At 50.1% G+C, this 19286-nt stretch overlaps 1 protein-coding gene across 1 annotated transcript in view; it reads right to left on the bottom strand.

The window, feature by feature from the left end:
* LOC137526017 (uncharacterized) overlaps window positions 1-19286 on the bottom strand; it is a 198876-nt gene that overhangs the window by 87725 nt on the left and 91865 nt on the right. The window contains exon 3 of the mRNA XM_068247228.1: window positions 6697-6994. Within this exon, the coding sequence (XP_068103329.1) occupies window positions 6697-6910 (214 nt within the window). The 5' untranslated portion in view covers window positions 6911-6994. The remainder of the gene's footprint in view (window positions 1-6696; window positions 6995-19286) is intronic.

Raw genomic sequence — 19286 nt, forward strand, 5'->3', positions numbered from 1 at the left:
GGTGTGATGGGTAGCAGTGACAGGGGTGATTGATGGGTGATTGATGGGTGATCAGTGGGTGATTAGAGGGGAGAACAGATGTAAATAATGTACTGTGGAGGTGTTCAGGCGGGGTCTGAGGGTGTGGGCGGGTGTTTGGGTGCCTGCAGGGGGCAGCTTAGGCTCTGATCTGATGGGTAGCAGTGACAGGTGGTGACGGGGGTGATGGGGTGATTGATAGGTGATCAGGGTGTGATTAGAGGGGAGAATAGATGCAAGCAATGCACTGGTGAGGTGATCGGGGGGGGGGGGATGTTTTCTGAGGGCGATCTGAGGGTGTGGGCGGATGATTGGGTGTCCACAAGGGGCAGATGAGGGTCTGATCTGATGGGTATGATGGGTAGCAGTGACGGGGTGATTGATAGATGATCAGTGGGTGATTAGAGGGGAGAACAGATGTAAATAATGCACTGGTAAGGTGATCAGAGGGGGGCTGAGGGCAATCTGAGGGTGTGGGCGGGTAATTGGGTTCCCGCAAGGGGCAGATTAGGGTCTGATCTGATGGGTAGCAGTGACAGGGGGTGATTGATGGGTGATCAGTGGGTGATTAGAGGGGAGAACAGATGTAAACAATGCACTTGGGAGGTTAGGGTCTGATCTGATGGGTGGCAGTGACAGGTGTTGACAGGGGTAATTGATAGGTGATCAGTGGGTGATTACATGGGAGGATACATGTATACAGTACACAGGGGGGGGTAGTTGGGGGGGGTCTGGGGAGGATCTGAGGATGTGGGGGGGGGGGGGGTGATCAGGAGCCCCCAGGGGGCAGTTTAGGACCTAATCTAAGAAATAGCATTGACAGATAGTGACAGGGAGTGATTGATGGGTGATTAGGAGGGTGATTGGGTGCAAACAGGGGTCTAAGGGGGTGATCAGGGGGGGTCTGAGGGGTGTTGTGGGCGATCTGGGGGCAGGGGGGGGGCAGGATCAGTGTGTTGTTGTGCTTACTAGATGGGCTGCAGCCTTCCCTGGTGGCCCCTCAATCACTGGGGCCACCAGGGCAGGAGGCAGCCTGTATAATGCGTTTTGTATGCATTATAAAGCGTATTATACGCTTAGATCGCGGCAGATGGGGGGTTAACAACCCGCCGGCGTAGCTAATTGGCCGGCGGGTTGACGTTGTGGGTGGGCGGAGCCTATTGCCGGTGGATGTGCGCGCATCCCAGTGCGTGATCCCTGGCCAGCTAGTCCCGCAGGAGCCGCCGCCGATCGGCGTATTGCGGTCGTTGCGGGGTCCACTTTGCCACCGCCCATAGGTAGTGGGCGGTCGGCAAGTGGTTAAATAGCGACTTGTGTAAGCAGTGGGAGATTTTAGCTGCATTTTAAAGGAAATAAGAAAAAAAATGGGAAAAAATCATTATTTCTCAGTTTTTGACCATTATAATGGTAAAATAAAACGTTCTACTGTGGATAAAACCCACACATTTTATTTACCCATTTGTCCCAATTATTGCAATGTTTAATATGTTTTCCTAGTACAACGTATGGTGCCAATATTTTATTTGGAAATAAAGTGCATTTTCTCAGTTTTGCGTTGATCACTATTTATAAGCCCATAATAATAAAAAAAAATAACAGTAATATACCCTCTTAACATACATATTTAAAAAAAAATCCAGTCCCTAAGGTAACTATGTATCTACATTTTTAATTGTAATTTTTTTAAAAAAAGTTTAATTTGGGTATCCATGGGAGAGTGGTGTGTAAGGCGTTAATTTTAAATTATGTGTAGGTCTTTTTATTGAAATAAATGTATGTAGGTGTAGTTTTACTATTTGGTCACAAGACTAATAGTACGCAAACAGGAAGTAATGTGTGGACGTGTTACTTCGGTAGTTACAATGATTACAGGCATCTTGTTGATGCCTGTGATCAATGATACAGGGACCTACTACATCCCCATTCATTTCCCCTCTAACGAACATCGGCGAGAATGAACACAGGAGCAAGTGGGAGTGCGTGGTGGCAAATTACAAGTACTGTATTTTTCAGAATATAAGACAGTTCGCATTATATGACGCACCTAGGTTTAGAAGGCAAAAATCTGGGGGGAAAAACTTAAACCTAGGTGCGTCTATACTGCAGGGGCATCTTATACACCTTTTAACCCCCAAAAATGTTGTCTAAGCTACTCTATCTACACTACACATCCCTGCTGCCCCCACCAACTAAGCTACACAGCAATACACTGCACTACACTTAACTAAACTACACTACACTACAGTACGCTTTCTCTTTAATACTATACCTGCTCCTGCCACCGCGATCCTCTCCCTGTCTCCGGGTCCTGCTTCCTGTGTGGTTCTCTTCAGCTTCCTCCACGATCCTCTCTTGGCAGCAGCAATCCTCTTCCCCAGGCAGCGCGATCATCTTCTCCTGCTTGATGTGCAGGGAACACCATCTGCCTTCCACTGCACAGATCTGCCGGTTCCTCCATTCTGGGTAATGCATGCTCAGGGCCTGCTTCCCATCTGGCTGCAGCCCATCTGGTACGACTCAAAAAGAAAGGGCACCGCTCCCCCATCCCCGCCATCCTGCTAGCGAATGTCTGCTCTCTCCCCAACAAGGTGGACGAGCTGCTCCTACTCCTCGACAGCAAACCCGCGATCGGCAGGAACACCCCAGTTCTCTGCTTCACTGAGACCTGGCTGAACGATGGCATCCCCGACAACCTCCTGCTGGTGCCAGGCTACAACCTCCTCCGTGCCGACCGCGATTCCTCCCTCTCGGGGAAAAAGCGGGGTGGAGGGATATGTTTCTACATAAACTCTGCATGGTGCACTGACAACTCCATTCTCAGCATTAGCTGCTCCCCTGATGTCGAGATCCTAGCCGTCATCTGCAGGCCACAATACTCGCCCAGGGAGATCACATCCTTTGTTCTTGTCGGTGTTTACATTCCTCCCGATGCTAATGCAAAGCAGGCCCTGAGCACACTGAGCGACTGCATCTCCCGGTGGGAAACCTTGCACCCAGGGGCACTCCTAATCATACTTGGAGACTTCAAACACGCAAACCTGAATCAAGAACTGCCAAGGTACAAGCAACATGTCACTTGCCCCTCCAGGAATGATCGCACCCTTGACCACTGTTACACCATCCACAAGAACGCGTACAAGGCTGCCTCAGGCGCTGCTCTGGGGAACTCCGATCACAGCCTAATCCATCTGATCCCCACCTACAGAAGGCACCTTAACACCACCAAGCCCATTGTCAGGACAAACAAAAAGTGGACAGAGGAGGCAAAGCTGGAGCTTCAGGCATGCTTTGACTGCACGGACTGGGCAGCTCTGGCAGCTCCCTCCCTGGAGGAATGGGCAGAGAATGTCACCTCCTACATCAGTTTCTGTGAGGACTCCTGCATACCAACCAAGACCTTCAAGGTGTACCCCAACAACAAGCCTTGGTTCAATAGCAAGCTGCGACGGCTCAGAAAACTGAAGGAGGTGGCGCATAAGTCCGGTTCCCTGGAGGAGTTTAGAGCTGCCAGAAATGACTTAAATCGGGAACTAAAAAATGCAAAGAGGGCCTTCTCGGACAAGCTGAGCCTGAGCCTCCAGTCCAACAACTCACGGGAGGTATGGAAAGGCCTGAGGGCAGCTACGAACCTCAAGCCCCCGCACCAACAAGCAGCCCCCAGCACCAAACTGGCCGACGAACTCAACGAGTTTTATTGCAGGTTCGAAAAGCTACCCAAGCAGCCCGACACGACAACGGACAATGGGGCGCACTCCCCCCTTCCTGTCCCGGGAGATGGCGGTGACGCACTGACTGCAGTCTGTGAGGAGGAAGTACTACGACACCTACGCAAGCTCGACCCCAGGAAAGCTCCAGGCCCGGATGGCGTGACGTCGATCTGCCTAAGGACATGTGCAGACCAGCTGGCCCCTGTACTCACCTCCATATACAACAGATCTCTTATGGAGGGTAGGGTCCCCTCCTGCTTCAAGAGGTCCACGATTATCCCAGTCCCCAAGAAGACGGGTAAATCTGACCTCAACAACTACAGACCAGTGGCCCTAACCCCCACCATCATGAAGATCTTTGAACGGCTGGTCCTTGCCTCCTTGAAGCACTCTACTAACGCCCTCCTTGACTCACACCAATTCGCCTACAGGGCAAACTGGTCGGTGGAGGACGCCACCAACATCAGCCTGGTGTACATCACTGAGCACCTCGACAGGCCCAACTCCTACGCCAGACTACTGTTCTTGGACTTCAGTTCCGCCTTCAACACCATCCGCCCTGACATCCTGCTGACCAACCTTGCACAGCTGGGAGTACCCCCCCCCCCTCTGCAGGTGGATCGGGGACTTCCTTCTCAACAGAACGCAGAGGGTCAAGCTAGGCAACTGCTACTTCAAGGTGAGAACTACTAACATAGGCGCTCCGCAAGGATGTGTCCTGTCCCCGCTCCTGTTCTCCTTGTACACCAACAGCTGCACCTCAACTGATGACTCTGTCAAGGTCATCAAGTTTGCGGATGACACCACAATCATTGGACTCATCAGTAGCAACAATGAAGATGCCTACCACAGCGAGATAGACAGGATCTGCAACTGGTGCACAGATAACAACCTAGTCCTCAACGCAGCTAAGACAGTGGAACTGGTTGTGGACTTCAGGAGACGCCCACCCCCTCTCCACCCTGTCCTCATAAGGGATACCGAAGTCTCCAGGGTCCCCTGCGTTCGGTTCCTCGGCACAACCATCACCAAGGACCTAAAATGGGGGGAGAACACCACCACTACCCAGAAAAAGGCTCAGCAGAGGTTGTTCTTCTTGCGGCAACTGAAAAAATTTGGCATCCCACGCGAGCTGCTCAGGAGCTTCTACACTGCCACTGTGGAGTCCATCCTTTGCTCATCCCTCATCGTCTGGTATGCAGGGGCATCTGCTAGCGACAAGTACAAACTCCACCGGGTAATCAGCACTGCAGAAAAGATCATCGGTCTGCCACTGCCACCCCTCGATCTCCTCCACACGGCCAGAATGAGGACGAGGGCCATCAAGATCTCGTCCAACCCCTCCCACCCAGGCAGTCGGTTCTTCAAGCTCCTTCCACTGGGCCGCCGATACAGGGCTGTCCCCACCAGAACCTCCAGACGCCGGAATACCTTCTTCCACCCGGCCGGTACTCCAACTGAACTCGTACCTCACATGACAATTTGTGTTCCTGTTCCTTCTGCATGTAACCCCCGCTTGACTGTATGCCCCTCACAATGTTCATGTTTATGTAGCCCTCACTACGCCATATGTTTGCAAGTCTATGTATGCATGTACAAATGCCGTGCCATGTGCTCCAAAAACAATTCTGGGTATGCCTCTGGCATACTTGGCGAATAAATCGGATTCTGATTCTGATTCTGATTTGGTCCTCCAACTTCTGTGTGCGCTACCCTGCCTGTACACTAGCGGCGCACTAGGGGTAATGCATGACCCCTGGCGCACATGTGCCGCAAGTGTACAGGCAGGGTAGAGGGCACAGCAGATGTTGGACACAGGGCAGTGTGCACAGAGCGCACGGAATGGAGGACCCAGCCGGCAGATCTGTGAAGCGGAAGGCGGCCGTGTTGCCTGCACATCAAGCAGCAGAAGAGGGTCACATTGCCTGGGGAAGAGGATCGATGCTGCCAGGAGAGGATCGCGGAGGAAGCTGAAGAGGACCACGCAGGAAGCAGGCCCCGGAGACAGGAAGAGAAATGCGGTGGCAGGAGCAGGTATAGTATTAAAGCTTCCCTGAGCAGTCTGCATAATATTTTTCTGTGCCTTTGGAATATAAGACGCACCTACTTTTCCTCCCAAGTTTGGGGAAGGAAAAGTGTGTCTTATATTCTGAAAAATACAGTATCTACATCTCTGCGAGGTGTAGAGGGATTTTGCAGGGACGTAGATAATCCTCCCAGGGGAGGAGAAATGGTTGATATGACTACCATCACTCCTTGCCCCAGTAGAAGCATGTAAGAAAACTCCTACCATTACACTGAGGCACTACTCCTGCTACTGCTGAAATTCTGTTTGTCCCCACGTTTATTGCCTGATGAAGTGGGCGTGGCCTGGGAAACGCGTTGCACTTTTGGGGTACTATATAATAAATGTGATTACTATTATACAGACAGTCTTTCATGTCTGCTTTATGGAGGTAAGTCCACTGCTTCCTCCAAGCAAATTTTAAAGGTTTTATCCACTTTTACCCTGCTGGCGCCTCTGTTCCCCGTTTGCTGTACCATGTCCACCCCTGGTGGAGGGATGATCTACCCCTTTTCTGATCTACAGAGAGTGACTTCTTAATCCTGAGTGAGGACAGGTCTAATCTCCTCACCTGCCTATACAGTGGTTGCCTTTGTGGTAACCCACGTTTGTGAGTATACTCTTCTCACTAATTACCTTTACTATATTTATTTACTATAATTATGCTGAACATACTACACTATATTGGGCTCTCGGTTTCTCTAACTTTAACTCCTACCATAGTTTTACACAGTCAGTCACTCGAGGCAGTTTTTATTAAAACTGATGATTTGGGAGCTTTCATTTACAAATTATGAAAATATGTATTACCACTGCCCTAAAATGTCTTAGTTTATCCAGTTAGTAAAATACTTTCCAAAGTGCATCCCAGAGAACATTTTTTTTAAACACAACTATGTCCTTTACCGAGCTGTTTGCTGAGATGCTCCAGTTCTTGATCATACAGGGAGTCGGTGACATCAGTGATATTGATCCTCCCTCTGTTCTTGGTGTGATACAGAATCCCGAACGTGCACTGAGACACTTCAGCTTTAAATTTCTGGTATCCATTGTTAGAGATTAAACATGGTCTGACATCCTGGATGTGGTCTCTGAAATTCTTTGATGTCAGCAGTGTCATCAGCCAGGAGTAATCACTATTATCAGATCTAGAGAAGATCCCTACAGTGTATCTTCTAGGTGGATCCTCCCTTTTGTTATTGGGCTGCAGACAATGCATATATAGAAAGTGGAAAAAATCCATAAGTTTAATCATGAATTCCAACAAATTACTTGTACAGTGTTAAAAGAGAAAGAATGTCATTAAATGTCCACTTAAAGAAACAAAACATAATTTAGTTTTGCATAATATTGAACATCTATCTATCTATCTATCTATCTATCTATCTATCTATCTATCTATCTATCTATCTATCTATCTATCTATCTATCTAAAATTGTATGTATGTATGTATGTGTGTATGTATATATGTACTGTATGTATGTGCAGTGATCACTCGAAAACGTCTTGACCGATTTCAACGAAACTTGGTATACAGATCACTTACTACCTGGGATGATATGTTCTGGGGGTCTTGCGTCCCCCCTGCACAGCTGGGCAGAGCAACAAACAGTGAATCAGATTTCACACATTCATGTCAATGGGAAAAATGTAAAGAGCTGAGATTAATATTCAGGAAAGTGGGTGGAATATACAACAGCTATTGATTTTCAAGGTAATCTTTAGACTGTTGCCATTCTTACACTGTTAATGGCAGAGGCTTAAAACTTGCTACAGTTAGTCATTGGGTGACTGGGGTTGAAATTCACTAAAGGGGCTGAGCCACAAACAGCCAATCAGATTTCCTTGGTGGATAAACTGCTTCCATTCACACTTTTTGATGCCAGGAGCCTGAAAGCTCACAAACTTGGTCATTGAGTGACTGTGTGTCAAGGTTACAAAAAGTGGGCAGAGCCAAAAACAAATTTCACTGGGAAAATATATCCTGCAGGGTTCTCAAACTTTGCAGTTGGTCACTGACTGACTGGAATTAATATTCAGGAAAATGGGTGGAGCCTGCAACAGCCAATCAAAATTCACCTGTTGATTTTCAAGGGGAATAATTAATGTGCTGCCATTCTTACACTGTTAATAGCAGATGCCTCACACCTGGTTGGACACTGGGTGACTGGGTTCAAATTCAAAAAGGGGGCAGAGCCACAAACAGTCAATCTGATTTGTTTAATTTCAATGAGAATATACAAATTATTTATCTCAAGGACCCCAAAGCTCATAAACTTGGTCATTGAGTGACTGTATGTCAAGGTTAGAAAAAGTGGGTGGTGCCAACAACTACATTTTGTACATGGGAAAATATAAACTGCAACCATTCTTACACTGTTAATGGCAGGGTTCTCAAACTTGACACAGCTGGTCATTGGGTGACTGGGATTAATATTCAGAACAGTGGGTGGAGCTTACAACAGCCAATCAAAATTCATCTATTGATTTTCAAGGGGAATATTTACATTGCTACTATTCTTACACTGTAAATGGCAAAAGCCTCAAACCTGATACAGACCTTGGGTTACTGGGGTCCAAATTCATTAAAGAGGTGGAGTCACAAACAGCCAATCTGATTTGTTAGATTGATTTCAGCCATTCTGTTATTAGCAGGGTTCTCAAACTTGACACAGTTGGTCACTAAATAAATGGGATTAATATTCAGGAAAGTGGGAAAAACAAACCCAAAATTGGTGTGTGTTTCATAGGACAGATTAGCTGTAACCAACACCTCCAATCTCATCTCATTGATTGGACTCCAGCTGGCTAAAACCTCACTCCAAACAGCTCTTGGAGATGTCATTATTCTAGGGGTTCACATACTTTTTCCACCTGCACTGTGAATATTTACATGGAGTTGTCAGTAAACGCGGATGAGCCGCCGCCAGGAGTCAGCGGCAGGCGGCTCTTTCCGTGCACGATATGGCTGCACACGGAGAGGCAGCCACCTCCTCTCAGTGTGAGGCGGCTGTCTCCGTGCAGGACTCAGCGGAGCGCGTAGAGACCGCCGCGTTGGACGCGGAGACACCGCAGAGCGGGGCTGCTGTGGCTGGGACTCGTAGTCCCTCTAGCTTGAGAGTGACGCGCGCGCGCGCACTCAGACAGGAATTATATGGCAGGCAGAAGTGAGTCAGCTGACCAGGCTGGTCAGCTGACTCTGGCTCCACTCCTCATTGGTCCAGCACTTAGGGTGGTGCTGGAAGGATACCTGTGTATATATACTGCTAGCTGGTCATTTCTCTGGTGTCTGGCGTTGCGATCACATATCTGGGAGCACCCAGATCCGTAGTCAGATCCGCAAGTGTGCCGGGACGAGCTGGAGCTGTAATCCTACACTTAGCTAGATTTTGTTGATAGCTTAAAGTACTAGTTTGATTGTGATTATCTGTTGTGACCCTTTGCCTGCCTGACTATCCTCCTGAACTCTGATCTTGTACCTCGATATATCTGATACCCTGTTGCCGAACTCTGCCTGTACTTAGACTCCGCCTCTGCCTCCTGATCTTGTACCTCGATATATCTGATACCCTGTTGCCGACCTCTGCCTGTACTTAGACTCCGCCTTTGCCTCCTGATCTTGTACTTTATCTGTCCGTGTGTGTACGACCTGGCTTGTCCGACCTCGAGAACCGACCTTACTGTTAGAGGCGGTTGCCCGATCTGTTAGTGACACTTCCTCCTGAGGGTTACTTTCAGACTATCCTTCCTACTGTCAGCCTGACTCCTCCCGTCTTGGAGAGTCCAGGTCTGCGGAAGGAATCCGTGCAGTACTCTTGACTGCGCTAAGGTTTTGTCCTTAAAGTGTTACTGTTACACCAAAAACACTACACTCTACTCAGGTGAACAGAGGTTAGCTGGTATATCGGATTATCGGTGATACTGCAGATCACTTATAATCTGGTATACATCTGTATTCCCAGTGATACTGCAGATCACCGGTAATCAGATCCTCTCTGTGCTTCACCGATCGTTACAGAACGCCAGACCAAAAAACAGATGGAAGCACGCGCTGACCCTCTGACTGTGCTTGCCACTTCGGTGGATAGCATCCATCAAGCACTGGGCCAGCACAAAGCCTTAATTGATGCCCTATCAGGCTCTGTGCGAACCCTCCAGACGTCAGTTGATTCGGTGCGATCCCCTCCTAGTGATGACATACGTATGCCCGTACTAGTGTTGGGCGAACACCTAGATGTTCGGGTTCGCGAACGTTCGCCGAACATCGCCGCGATGTTCGGATGTTCGCGCCGAACTCCGAACATAATGGAAGTCAATGGGGACCCGAACTTTCGTGCTTTGTAAAGCTTCCTTACATGCTACATACCCCAAATTAGCAGGGTATGTGCACCTTGGGAGTGGGTACAAGAGGAAAAAAAAATATTTGAAAAAGAGTTTATAGTTTTTGAGAAAATTGATTGTAAAGTTTCAAAGGAAAAACTCTTTTAAATGTGGAAAATGTCATGTTTCTTTGCACAGGTAACATGCTTTTTGTCGCCATGCAGTCATCAATGTAATACAGAGAAGAGGTTCCAGGAAAAGGGACCGGTAACGCTAACCCAGCACCAGCAGCAGCACACGTGATGGAACAGGAGGAGGGGCAGGAGGAGAAGGCCACGCTTTTTGAGACACAACAACCCAGGCCTTGCATGAGGACAAGAAGCGTGCGGATAGCATGCTTTGTACCGCCATGCAGTCATAAATGTAATAAAGATAAGAGGTTCAATAAACAGGGACCACGCGGCAACGCTAACCCAGCAGCAGCAGACGTGATGGAACAGGAGGATGCGCAGGAGGAGAAGGCCACGCTTTGAGACACAACAACCCAGGCCTTGCATGAGGACAAGAAGCGTGCGGATAGCATGCTTTTTACCGCCATGCAGTCATAAATGTAATAAAGATGAGAGGTTCCATAAACAGGGACCGGCAACGCTAACCCAGCAGCAGCAGCAGCAGCACACGTGATGGAACAGGAGGAGGCGCAGGAGGAGAAGGCCACGCTTTTTGAGACACAACAACCCAGGCCTTGCATGAGGACAAGAAGCGTGCGGATAGCATGCTTGTTACCGCCATGCAGTCATAAATGTAATAAAGATAAGAGGTTCCATAAACAGGGACCGGAAACGCTAACCCAGCAGCAGCAGCAGCAGCACACGTGATGGAACAGGAGGAGGCGCAGGAGGAGAAGGCCACGCTTTGTGAGACACAACAACCCAGGCCTTGCATGAGGACAAGAAGCGTGCGGATAGCATGCTTTGTACCGCCATGCAGTCATAAATGTAATAAAGATAAGAGGTTCAATAAACAGGGACAACGCGGCAACGCTAACCCAGCAGCAGCAGACGTGATGGAACAGGAGGAGGCGCAGGAGGAGAAGGCCACGCTTTGAGACACAACAACCAAGGCCTTGCATGAGGAGAAGAAGCGTGCGGATAGCATGCTTTTTACCGCCATGCAGTCATAAATGTAATAAAGATAAGAGGTTCCATAAACAGGGACCGGCAACGCTAACCCAGCAGCAGCAGCACACGTGATGGAACAGGAGCAGGCGCAGGAGGAGAAGGCCATGCTTTTTGAGACACAACAACCCAGGCCTTGCATGAGGACAAAAAGCGTGCGGATATAGCAGCAATGCTTTTTGCCGCCATGCAGTCATAAATGTAATAAAGATAAGAGGTTCCATAAACAGGGACCGGCAACGCTAACCCAGCAGCAGCAGCACACGTGATGGAACAGGAGCAGGCGCAGGAGGAGAAGGCCATGCTTTTTGAGACACAACAACCCAGGCCTTGCATGAGGACAAAAAGCGTGCGGATATAGCAGCAATGCTTTTTGCCGCCATGCAGTCATAAATGTAATACAGATGAGAGGTTCAATAAACAGGGACCGGAAACGCTAAACCATCCCAGATGTTCATTGGTCATGTTACTTGGTTGGGGTCCTGGAGTGTTGCGTAGTCGTTTCCAATCCTGGATTGATTCATTTTAATTTGAGTCAGACGGTCTGCATTTTCTGTGGAGAGGCGGATACGCCGATCTGTGACGATGCCTCCGGCAGCACTGAAACAGCGTTCCGACATAACGCTGGCTGCCGGGCAAGCCAGCACCTCTATTGCGTACATTGCCAGTTCGTGCCAGGTGTCTAGCTTCGATACCCAATAGTTGCAGGGGGCAGATGGATTGTTCGACACAGCTACGCCATCTGACATGTAGTCCTTGACCATCTTCTCCAGGCGATCGGTGTTGGAGGTGGATCTGCACGCTTGCTGTTCAGTGGGCTGCTGCTGCATGGGTGTCAGAAAATGTTCCCACTCCAAGGACACTGCCGATACCATTCCCTTTTGGGCACTAGCTGCGGCTTGTGTTGTTTGCTGCCCTCCTGGTCGTCCTGGGTTTGCGGAAGTCAGTCTGTCGGCGTACAACTGGCTAGAGGAGGGGGAGGATGTCAATCTCCTCTCTAAAGTCTCCACAAGGGTCTGCTGGTATTCTTCCATTTTGACCTGTCTGACTCTTTCTTCAAGCAGTTTTGGAACATTGTGTTTGTACCGTGGATCCAGAAGGGTATAAACCCAGTAATTGGTGTTGTCCAGAATGCGCACAATGCGTGGGTCACGTTCAATGCAGTCTAGCATGAATTGAGCCATGTGTGCCAGAGTCCTACCAGAATCCTCATCATCCTCTTGTGAGCGTTGTGATAGTTGTTGTGATGCATCATAGTCGTCACCTTCTTCCTGGTCTGCTTCTGCTGACCATTCGCGCTGAATTGTGGAAGTCCAACGTGCACCGCTCTGGCCCTCGTCAGTGGTGGCAGGAAATTCCTGCTCCAACTCCAGCTGTTCCTCCTCCTCTTCTTCGTCATAGCTGCTGGGGCCAGCGTTTCCTGAGGCGGATGGCCTGATGTTGGTACCATCACGCTGATCGTTTTCTCCTTCAGATTCCCCCAGTTGCATCATGACAGCTGTTTCCTTGATTTTCAACATTGACCTCTTCAGTAAACACAGCAGTGGTATGGTAATGCTGACTGAAGAGTTGTCACTGCTCACAAGCAACGTGGATTGCTCAAAATTTTGGAGGACTTGGCAGAGGTCCAACATGTTGGCCCAATCGGATCCACAGAAGCTTGGCAGCTGTCCGGATGCGCCTCGGTACTGCGCCGTCATGTACTGGACCACTGCACTCTTCTGCTCGCAAAAGCGGGCTAGCATGTGCAGCGTAGAATTCCAGCACGTAGGGACATCACACAGCAAGCGATGGTGGGGGAGATTGAAGCGCTCCTGCATCTTGGCGAGTGCCCCCGAAGCAGTACTGGAATTTCTACAATGTTTGGCCACTCGACGCACCTTCAACAGAAGATCGGCCACGCCTGGGTATGTCCTCAGGAACCGCTGAACTACTAGGTTCATCACGTGCGCCAGGCAAGGGATGTGTGTCAGCTTAGCCAACCTTAAAGCGCGAATGAGATTACTCCCATTATCACACACAACCATGCCCGGTTTCAGGTCCAGCGGTGCCAGCCACAAATCCGTCTGTTCCTTTATTCCCCTCCAAATTTCCTCCCCTGTGTGCTGCTTATCCCCAAGGCAGATCAGCTTCAGCAACGCTTGCTGACGCATGCCAACAGCTGTGCTGCACTGCTTCCACGATCCTACTCCTGCTGCTGGGTTAGCGTTTCCGGATGAGGTACAGCTTTGAGATGCGTTGGAGGAGAAGGAGTCAGAGAGGTAGGTGCTGCTGTTGTTATCCAGTGGGAGGGACGGCGGTGCAGCTGTTTGCGGCGTGGGCAACACCCGCGCCGTAGCAGGTGAGGAATCGCTGCCAGGCTCCACAAGGTTCACCCAGTGCGCGGTAAGGGAGATGTATCGACCCTGGCCGAACGCACTCGTCCAGGTGTCAGTGGTGAGGTGAACCTTGCAGGCAATGGCATTCTTCAAGCTTCGGGTTATTTTGCTGACCACGTGCTCATGCAACTCAGGCACTGCAGAGCGCGCAAAGTGGTAGCGGCTGGGAACCACGTAACGTGGGATGGCCACTGACATCATGCCCTTGAAGCTGTTTGTCTCCACCACTCGATATGGCAGCATTACGCAGGCCAGAAGCTTGGCTATGCTGGCTGTTACTGCCACGGCCCGGGGGTCATTTGCTGGCAATTTCCTCTTGCGCTCAAACATCTCCGAGACAGACAACTGAACCGTAGGGCTGCACACCGAAGGGCTGTTGGTTGTTGTGTTTGATGAACACTGGCAGACCTCAAGAGCACTACTCCGGAAAGTGACAGTGTCAGCGTCGTCTGATGTTTGTGAATGTTGTGAACCACGCAATGGCTGGGCTACTGCTGCTGCTGAGGCGGGTCTGGTGGTGAGTCTGGTGAACCCAAGGGAGGCAGTGTTGCTGGTACCCTGTCCTGCCGCGTTTGCCCACAGAGTGGGATGTTTGGATAGCATGTGGTGGCTCATGCTGGTGGTGGAGAGGTTGTTAATACTTTTCCCCCTGCTCAGGCGGGTCTTGCACACCTTGCAAATCGCCATGGTAACATCCTCAGTGCAGTCTTCAAAGAAAGCCCAGACTTTGGAGCACCTGCCTTGCTGGCGATTTCTGTTTGCGCCTCTTTTGCCTCTCACTTGAACTTCCACGCTTGTGGTGCCTGAAATTGCGCGCCGCCTACCTTGTGGCACAAGGCGAACTCGTGCAGCAGTGGGTTCTTCAACAGACTCATCTGTGCTGCTGCTACGACGGCGATGTTCTCGTTCACAAACAAAATCTGGGTCTATGTCCACATTGTCCATACCCTCCTCTTCCATCTCCTCAAACTCGTCATATGTCATTGTGGGGGGCCGCCGCCGTGGAGTAGAGCTCCCCAGAACAACCTCTGCGCAGCTCACTCCAACATCGTCTGGTTATCTGGCAGTTGTGTGCGTGGTGTCACTGCCGGTTGTGTCAGCTTTGTGCCCACTGGCTCCTTGTAACTGGCTGAGGACTCGGACCTCGTGCGTGATGTGCTGGTGCTGCTTAACCCACTGCTGGACGCTTGAGAGGTCATCCAAGTAATTATCTGGTCCTGTTCTTTTGGATCTGTGAGGGTTGTTGTCCTGGACAACATGGGCAGTATTGAGTGGGTTTTCTTGGGTGCTCCCCTGTGGCCTGTACGTGAACCGTCAGGGGAAACACCTCTTCCCTTGCCCCTCCCTCTTTCACCGGATTTCTTCCTCATTTCACTTATCCTTAAAGTACACGCTGACTGGCAGCAGTACAGTGGCAGTACAGAAATGCTATACAGTGGTGGGTGAGCGTTGTACCACTATTCCCAGCAGCGACACAGAGCACAATGCTATACAGTGGCGGGTGAGCGGCGTACTACTGTTCCCAGCAGACACAGAGTGGCAGTAAACACAATGCTATATAGTGTGGCTGAGCCGTGTACACAGAGTGGCAGTAAACACAATGCTATATAGTCTGCTATATAGTCACCCCGAACGGGGTGATGTTCTGCAGAACCCGAACAGTGGCGAACACTGTTCGCCCAACACTACTGGGAACGCAGATTTTAGTACCTAAACACACGATACAACATGTTTTCCGGGGTCGGACTCTGAGGCACATACAGATGGTCCCGATCATCATCCTCATCATACAACTCTTCTCCTGAGTCTGACCCACCCACCACCTCTGCCACCCCAACATCCCCAGACACAGACCCCTCATCGTCCTCAACATTAACTTGGGATGCTGGCCTGAGCCCGACCTCCTCCTCCACATCAGGCCCCATCATCTCCTCAATGGCAGCCCTCATTAATCGCTCTGGCGCCGGACCGATGGACACAACGTTCTCCTCCGGGGAGGGCTGCTGCTGACCACTGGCTGCTGGGGTGGATGTTATAGCTTGCGTGGGGCGTTGGCTGTTGCTGTTGTTGGGAGTGCTGCTCACAGCGGAGGTCTCTGAGGAACTCATGGTGAGCTCATATAGTGGTTGACGGTGAGTGGAGTATTACTGATCCCAGCAATATACACACTGACTGGCAGAGTACGCAATGCTATATAGTGTGGCTGAGCGGTATACACAGAGTGGCAGTAAACACAATGCTATATAGTCTGGCTGAGCCGTGTACACAGAGTGGCAGTACACACAATGCTATATAGTCTGGCTGAGCGGTGTACACAGAGTGGCAGTACACACAATGCTATATAGTCTGGCTGAGCGGTGTACACAGAGTGGCAGTACACACAATGCTATATAGTCTGGCTGAGCCGTGTACACACAGTGGCAGTACACACAATGCTATATAGTGTGGCTGAGCCGTGTACACAGAGTGGCAGTAAACAATGCTATATAGTCTGGCTGAGCGGTGTACACAGAGTGGCAGTACACACAATGCTATATAGTGTGGCTGAGCCGTGTACACAGAGTGGCAGTAAACAATGCTATATAGTGTGGCTGAGCCGTGTACACAGAGTGGCAGTAAACAATGCTATATAGTCTGGCTGAGCGGTGTACACAGAGTGGCAGTACACACAATGCTATATAGTGTGGCTGAGCCGTGTACACAGAGCGGCAGTAAACAAAGCTATATAGTCTGGCTGAGCGGTGTACACAGAGTGGCAGTACACACAATGCTATATAGTCTGGCTGAGCCGTGTACACACAGTGGCAGTAAACAATGCTATATAGTCTGGCTGAGCCGTGTACACAGAGTGGCAGTACACACAATGCTATATAGTCTGGCTGAGCGGTGTACACAGAGTGGCAGTACACACAATGCTATATAGTGTGGCTGAGCGGTGTACACAGAGTGGCAGTAAACACAATGCTATATAGTCTGGCTTAGCGGTGTACACAGAGTGGCAGTAAACAATGCTATATAGTCTGGCTGAGCGGTGTACACAGAGTGGCAGTACACACAATGCTATATAGTGTGGCCGAGCCGTGTACACAGAGTGGCAGTAAACAATGCTATATAGTCTGGCTGAGCGGTGTACACAGAGTGGCAGTACACACAATGCTATATAGTCTGGCTGAGCCGTGTACACACAGTGGCAGTAAACAATGCTATATAGTCTGGCTGAGCCGTGTACACACAGTGGCAGTAAACAATGCTATATAGTCTGGCTGAGCGGTGTACACAGAGTGGCAGTACACACAATGCTATATAGTCTGGCTGAGCGGTGTACACAGAGTGGCAGTAAACAATGCTATATAGTCTGGCTGAGCGGTGTACACAGAGTGGCAGTAAACAATGCTATATAGTCTGGCTGAGCGGTGTACACAGAGTGGCAGTACACACAATGCTATATAGTCTGGCTGAGCGGTGTACACAGAGTGGCAGTAAACAATGCTATATAGTCTGGCTGAGCGGTGTACACAGAGTGGCAGTAAACAATGCTATATAGTCTGGCTGAGCGGTGTACACAGAGTGGCAGTACACACAATGCTATATAGTCTGGCTGAGCCGTGTACACAGAGTGGCAGTAAACAATGCTATATATAGCGTGGCTGAGCAAGGTACACAGTGGCAGTACACACAATGCTATATAGTGTGGCTGAGCGAGCGGTGTACTACTGTTCCCAGCAGCGACACACAATGACTGGGGGGACCCTGGCTAGCGTGGCTGGAGCGCGAACTACCCTGCCTGCCTACCCAAAGCTAAACCCACAGACAAATGGCGGAGATATGACGTGGTTCGGGTATTTATTTACCCGAACCACGTGACCGTTCGGCCAATCAGAGCGCGTTCGGGCCGAACCACGTGACCCGTTCGGCCAATAAGAGCGCGTTCAGGGTCCGAACCACGTGACCCGTTCGGCCAATCACAGCGCTAGCCGAACGTTCGGGGAACGTCTGGCCATGCGCTCTTAGTTCGGCCATGCGGCCGAACGGTTTGGCCGAGCACCATCAGGTGTTCGGCCGAACTCGAACATCACCCGAACAGGGTGATGTTCTGCAGAACCCGAACAGTGGCGAACACTGTTCGCCCAACACTAGCCCGTACCTGATACATTTTCCGGCCACAAGTCTGACTTTCGGAATTTCAAGAGTAGAGTGTTGTCATATTTCGAGTTGAGACCCCGATCCTCGGGAACTGAGACCCAACGGGTCATTTTTATTAAAACTTTGTTAACTGGTGACTCCCAGTCCTGGGCATACAACCTGCCCCCCACAGATACAGCTCTGACCTCGGTAGAGGAATTTTTTAAAGACATGGCAGTAATATACGACGACCCAGACCTTGCTGCGACCTCTGAGCGGAAGCTCAAACTTTTGCGGCAAGGCAGAGGCTCGGTCGAAGACTACGCAGCAGAATTCCGTCGGTGGTCAGTTACGGCCAGGTTTGATACCTATGCTTTGTTGGATTATTTCCTGTCTGGGCTCTCGGATGAAGTGTCTGACCTAATGTTAAGCCAACCCGAGCCCAAAACAGTCGATGAGGCCATCTCATCGGCCATTCGTATCGACCATAGACTACGTCATCAAAGACAGACTAGGGGCAGTCATCGGGTCAGGGTGACATCTTACGCAGCACCTCCCGTAGCACCCCTGGTATCTCCGTCTCCTCCGGTCTCATCATCTCCAGTCATGCCTCCACCTGAACCGATGCAGATCGGTCGGTCTAAGTTGACCCAAGTGGAGAGAAGACGGAGAATGACGGAGCAGTTATGTTTGTACTGTGGTGAAGGAGGGCATAGGGTACGAGACTGCCCCATTAAGCCGGATAAGAATAAGCCGGGAAACGCTACCGCCTAGGAGTTGTAAGGGGTGACACCCTGGGTGCCCAACTCACTCCCCTAAAAGAAAAACGTTTGCTCCTTCCTTGTACTATTACGTGGGGGGACAAATTTGAAGCCACGGAGGCCTTTGTTGACTCAGGCTCTGCGGCTAACTTTATGAGTTTAGAGTTTGCTGAGAAGTTGGGCATTCCACTCACCCCAGTTAAACCACCTATCCAGGTTACTGCGGTGGACGACTCCCCACTACAAGGGGACCGTCCACTGTCTCAGACACCAGAGGTGGAGGTCATTATTGGGGTCCTGCACAAGGAGGGTTTAAGCTTTTTTGTGTTACACATGTCTACCTCCACAATTGTCCTAGGTATGCCCTGGCTGCAGCTCCATTCGCCACAGATTAATTGGGCTACAGGACAATTAACCAGTTGGTCGGACTTTTGTTCCCAGCAGTGTCTAGGGAAAGTGACATTAGGTCAGACCAAGATTCGCGTGGAGGGTGTCCCCGAGGAATATTCTGAATTCTCAGATGTATTTTGTCCCAAGGCTGCTGATCAATTACCTCCTCATCGCCCTTTCGATTGCCCCATTGATCTCCGTGCTGGTTGTATGCCCCCTAGGGGTCACCTGTATAACTTGTCCGGACCAGAGAAGATAGCTATGCAGGAGTACATTCGTGACAACTTGGCCAAGGGGTTCATCCGGCCCTCCCGGTCGCCTGCTGGGGCCGGTTTCTTTTTTGTTA

Source organism: Hyperolius riggenbachi, chromosome 7 (assembly GCF_040937935.1).
Source record: "Hyperolius riggenbachi isolate aHypRig1 chromosome 7, aHypRig1.pri, whole genome shotgun sequence".
Taxonomy (NCBI): Eukaryota; Metazoa; Chordata; class Amphibia; order Anura; family Hyperoliidae; genus Hyperolius; species Hyperolius riggenbachi.